The 6,000-nt window shown below is 43.2% G+C and overlaps 1 protein-coding gene across 1 annotated transcript in view; it reads left to right on the top strand.

The window, feature by feature from the left end:
- Positions 1–6,000, top strand: part of dab1a (DAB adaptor protein 1a) — a 41,867-nt gene that overhangs the window by 15,814 nt on the left and 20,053 nt on the right. The window contains 2 exon segments of the mRNA XM_062424351.1: positions 1,846–1,985; positions 3,769–3,867. Coding sequence (XP_062280335.1) covers positions 1,846–1,985; positions 3,769–3,867 — 239 coding nt within the window.

Here is a 6,000-nt window from a genome sequence, read left to right as displayed (position 1 = left end):
TTTTTAATGTGTGTACTCGCCTGTATGCACATTTCACGGGACTGTTTCAAGTTTAATGAAGGCAATATTTAAATGTCTTCAAACGTCTCCATGTTGAACAGAACAATCCTCGGGTGGTTTAATCACTTACTCTAATCTCAGCCCAACTGAGACGTGACACAATAGAGAGCGGCGGCGCCGTTCTCTCTCGCTCTCTCTCCAAAATAAGGACAGATGTTCTGCAGCACTTTTGTCTCCACAGACTTTGAGGCAGACAATCGTGAATTACCCCAAGTAGGACTGTGACTGAGTGTGTGTGTGTGTGTGTGTGTGTGTGTCTGTTCAGTGATTCAGAGGGATGAGCTCATTCACGTCATGTTGGAGTGTGTGTGTGTGTGTTATTTTTTATCAATGGGAAACAGAGTGAAGTGTTTTTCTCTTTGAGACAGTGTTCCCATTTTTACCCTCACTTGGGACAAGGATTCACTGACAAATGAATTTTTACAAATATGATCTCTAGCAGGCTTGGATTTTTAAGACTTGCTTTTTGAAGTTTTTTAACAAGTCAGTGCTATTACCGCAAGGGCTCACCCAAACAACCAACCGTGAGAATCCTCTTTATTCGATGTTAATGAGGCCTTTTGTAGCTTTAAACGTCCTTAAACATTGTCCAACCTCTAAAATCCAGTGTAAATAAGATTCAATTCAGGTGATGCAAATGAACCATTTAAAAAACGGGCATGTTTGTGTGTGTGTGTGTGTGTGTGTGTGTACGGGCCAGCAGACAAAAGCTGGGGGAGGTGAGAGATTAGTGTTGGACAAAGATGATTCAAAAGTGCCATATAACATGATGCTCTCCTGTGGTTAAAGGGCTCATTTTGTAGTATACTGCAATGCTGTTGGGACTCTGTGTGAATGGAGGGAGTGTGAAAGAACGACGAGAGGAGGAGTGGGACCTCTCCATCACTCCGGCTATGACCTTCCAAGAGTCACGCTGTTATAGAGTACAGAACTAATGCCTCAATATATTATCTGAATATGCTGCATTATCATTATGCCTCTCCCTCTCACTATCGCTCTTGCAGTCTTTCACTCACGTATACATGCTGAGAAACACAATGCAGAGACACACACACAGATGCAGGAGCGTGGCCCCCCTATACAATATTTGATGATGAAATGTTTGCGCACTGCAGGTCAGAGATAGAGAAACCGAATTGGCGAAAGGTGGAGAGAGTGCAACACAAAGACAAGGCAAGTTTCGCCTATTCTCTCCCTCCGCTCTGTATTGTGTGTGAGGAGGAGCGCGGTAGTCACTTCAGGAGATAACATAGAGACTTCCTGGACAAGAGCAAGGTCAACACGCGACGACTTCGCCGACACTCACCAATGCGTGTGCACAATGCTGACAATCTCACACACAATAGAGGGTGAGTAGAGAGGAAGGAGGGGGGGAGACAGGAGGAGATAAGAGCAAAATGTCACGCCATTATTTTGCGGGAGAAATGGCCGGAGAGAGGAGAGCAGTCACAGTTTGAACTCTAATCCCGCTGAACTACATCGATTCATGTGTCTGAGTGTATTGACTAGTGCCATTCATATAATACCACAGTTCAATGCATGCATACCTCTGATCTGATACATTACAAGATGTTGCTAACATCAGTAGCTTTGACCTGTGCTGTGGTTGTTGTTTTTTTCCTTTTTTTTGTTAGATTAGTGTTGAAGTCTTTTGTGGTCTAAGTGATTGATGATCCCAAGGTAATAGCACTGGTCTGAGGTAGATGGAGGTCCTTGACTGGAAGATGTACTGTGGACTGCAGCGTTTATATGTGTGTGTGTGTGTGTTTGTGTGTGTGTCTGCAGGGCAGGATCGCAGCGAGGCGGCTCTCATCAGGCGTTTTAAGGGCGATGGCGTTCGCTACAAGGCCAAGCTCATCGGCTTGGATGAGGTCACCGCAGCCCGTGGAGACAAACTCTGCCAGGACTCAATGATGAAGCTCAAGGTAAAGAAAGTCTCTCTCTCATATATTTTTTTTTCTTTTCCGATGTGTCTTAAATTAAAAATGTGCTTGCTCATTTATTTTACGCCGTGCATCTTCGCATGTTAGATGTGCAAAAAAGACTTTAACACCCAGAAATGATGTAAAATGATTGCCTAGAGCCGCATTAACTTCCACAGATCCACAAAAGCCGCCGAACATCAATAGCCAACACTGTTATCGGTCCATAAATAGTTCTCTAACTTCATGCATATTCTACACTTCAGCTTTTTAATATGCAAGTATTGTACATCACAGCATAACTGCGCGTGTGTGTACGTGCATGCATGTATAGTTTGTCGCAAAGGGTGGAAGGATGCGGATAAAAAAAATAGGGCTGTTGTAATTTACAGGGGTGATGATGATCAGTGCAGGGGGAAGTGAGGAGGTTAGCCATATGGATGAGAAGGGGATTGGGGTGAATGTCTCATTTGCAAGGACAGGAACAATTACAGGGAGAGGGAGACAGATGGGGCAGTTAGCACAGGAGAGAAGGCATATAGGAGGATAATAATTTGGATGATAGGTGAGAGAGAGAGGATAAAGATGAAGAAAAATAGGCCATTTTTTATTCATTTATAAATAACGACCCTAATGAACAAGCTGATCTCGTGAAATATGTTATGTAGCACGCATATGGAAAACATATTTACATAACAGACTTTATACAAAGCCTAGATTTTGCTTTTTTTTGCTCGTGTGTATGTTGAAAAAGTCTGAAAATACAGTCAGTGTGGAGTGTGTCTTATTCATTATTAATCGTCCTTGTCCATTGGATCCAGTTTCTACAGGAGATACTGTATTTAAATTGGCAAAATTAGGTTTACGTTTTATTTATGTGTAGTGAAAACTCTATCCAGCTGAGGTGTAGAAAGGTGAGGAGAGGATAGACAGCTCATTGATCAAACAGCTTCCCTCCTCCTCATTTATTCAGACAGGAAATCCATCAACTCTTTTTCTCTGATCTCTCCACCTCTTCTTTCCAACCGCTCCTCCCCTCTGCTACCCCAGCTCTCTCAATCCTCTGATCTCGCTCCTCTCTTTTCCTCTCCTTTTCTGACTCACGTATGCAAATGGTGTCGAGTTCAACTTAAAGCGGGAAATTCCACACTTCGATACACTAAGAGTTATAAATCATCAATATGGGATGATATGTTCAGGGGGCAGTTATGTTGTCATGTTGCAATTAACCTTCTTGCTGTACCTGCCTTGTTCACTTCTTCAGTCATATCTGATCTCTGTCATTTTGTCAAGTTGCTGCATGACAAAAAATGTGAACGTACAAAGTCACGGTGTACAGTATTAGAGTAAACAGTGTTTGAAAAAACAACTTTCTAACCAGTTTTCTTCCTTATCCATTAATCACAAATCATTATTTATGCTTTTTTGGTGTAACAGGTGTTGAATAAATTAATATCTACCAAATATTACCACCAGCACCAGAGTTACGCAAAAAGTTTTGTCCAAGTAATGATTGTTAATATCCATCATAAGCACACCTCTGAATATTTTATACATACTGTTGGTGTAGAAATTGATGATTTGTTAGCTGGTTTTCCAATGATACCATCATGCACTGATGTTGTAGAGACATCATCATATGTATATGTTCACTGATTGACAAGTAAAAGATTACTATACAATCAAATGAGAACATGTTTTCTAGAGAGCAAGGTGGGTAACATGGCTTTTTGAATACATTTCTATTTCTGTGTGTGTGTGTGTGTGTGTGTCTTCCTGTCCGCAGGGTATAGCTGCAGCGGCGAGGTCTAAAGGAGAACACAAACAGAAAGTGTTTCTGACTGTTTCCTTTGGAGGGATCAAGATCTTTGATGAGAAGTCAGGGGTAGGTTCAGAAGAAAATATGTGTGTGTGTGCATTTTTGTGTGTGTGTGCATATATTTGTTTGTTTGTGTGTATGTGTGCGTGTGCCTGCATACGGCATTTCTGTGTGCGTTTCCTCTGTTAATGAGGCATCTTCATGAGAGGGAGTGACCCCTGGGGAAATCAGGAGGCCCTAATTGAAACCCTGAGAACAAGGCCTCAGTAGATGAGAGAACATGGCTATCCCATTGTCTGCTGCCCTGCAAACAGCCACAACACTGGTTTTATATTATGCTCCTGGATTATGCATTGTCCATCGTACACGGCTGCTTTTCTGGTTGATCGATTTGATCTATGCAGGCTTTACTGTCCACCTGCTATCAGACCTCCTTGGTTTTTCTGGGGGTTTTTCTCAGTTCCCTCTTTCAATCAGTTTGCCAGGCTTTTTTTCTTACTATCAAATTAGATCTTAGAATAACCAAAACCCCCACAAAACCCAGTGAATGTAAACTCTTGACATTTAAGTCATGGTCTTGTCATCTATGGAAGAGTGTGAATTAAATCGTTAAATGCTGCTGCATAGTATGTGTGCTTTTGAAGCTCAAGGGAAAGTGACCAATAGAGTGAAGTGATTTCTTTTTTAATTTCTTACTCAAGGATCCTCTGACAGCTATTGTCTAGCTTTGATCCCCCAACTGGCCATACCTGTCACGGTATCCTTGAGCAAGAAATATAATGCTCACATTCCCTATGATACTCAGCACTCATGGAGGGAAGCCTCACTGAACAGCCCATTTTGCCTTCTATTTGTGTCAATAATGGAACGTTTCTGTCCCATTAAAACCCCAAAACTTCTTAAAAGTCCATTAAGGTGATTGGCTGAGTTTGCTCATTGTAACCTATTTGAGTCCTTTGTGCATATTATATATTTTTTATTTATGTTGGCAGCTGGAAAACATAATACAGCATTAACATCTGCTGTTGTGATATCATCTAAATATGCAATGTGCGCTATCCGTTTCATTCTGTCTGCCTGTCAGTCAGTCTGATTGTGAATCTGCAGTCTGGTTTAAATAGAAAATGAAGCTTGCTGCTCTGCACCTGGCTTTAGTAGCTGACGTGGTAAGCCTGAGATTTACACCTCGACAGGAGCTGGATGTCGCTGTGTGTGTGCGTGTGTGTGTATCCAGCAGTAATTCAGAAGTGCCAGGTATGAGGCAGGCAGGACACAGTAACCAGTGGCCTCCCACATGGCAGCCATATTGCATGCAGCCAAACTCATCCCTCAACAGTCCAATCCTTCATTCCTCTTTTTATAACCCTCATTTCTCTTTGTCTCGTTCCCCCCGTCCTGACGCCTCAAACTCTACACCAAAAGATGGAGAGGGATAAAGAGAAAGAGCCGGAGATAGATAGGGGAGGTGTGGAGTCAAAGGGGAGACGGTGTGGAGGAAAAGGCCAAGGAAGAAAGGGAGAGAGGAAAGGAGGATGTGAAAAAAGACAGATCTAGGTAGGATGGGTGGGAGGGAGGGACAGACACAGACTGAAACAGAGTTAGAGGGATAGGTGTAGAATCAGTGAGCATATGTCGAAGTAAAGCTCTCTACAGGGAGACCTTGTCCTCTGTCTCTGCACATTAATATTAACTATAGAGATATGCTGTCCTTACTATCAGTCCTTCAACCACTCCTAATGGCTAGGGAGGGAAAGAGAGAGAGAGAGAGAGACACAGAATGACTCTGCTGAGGTTCAGGGATCTTGACAGTCTCATTCCCCTCCTGTGCATCAGTCAGCCAGATGGGCGGATGGATGTATGGGTGAACGAATGGATGGATGGTCTCTCTCTGGGAGGAGGGAAGGTCGTGCAGGATGGAGGAGGTGGTGCTCGAGATGGAGGAGAAGAAGAGGGGAGACATTAATCTAACATAGGGCAGGCCAGCATGTCTCTCTCTCTCTCTGTCAGCCTCTGTCTCTGTGCTTCAACACACACACACAGACACACGCACGCACACACAGACACACAAGTTCGCACCAACCTCCTCAGCTCTTTTTGTCAGTCTCATCAGGGCCGCTTCACCACATCAGGTCAACAACTCACAAGAGTGAAAGGCTGAGTTCGCTGGCCTGCTGCTCCCTCAGAGAATGAAATCAGAAA

The sequence above is a fragment of the Scomber scombrus genome, chromosome 8 (genome assembly GCF_963691925.1).
Source record: "Scomber scombrus chromosome 8, fScoSco1.1, whole genome shotgun sequence".
NCBI classification, from domain to species: Eukaryota; Metazoa; Chordata; class Actinopteri; order Scombriformes; family Scombridae; genus Scomber; species Scomber scombrus.
Note: the sequence above shows the minus strand (reverse complement) of the source record. Positions and strands in the feature narration are given on the sequence as shown.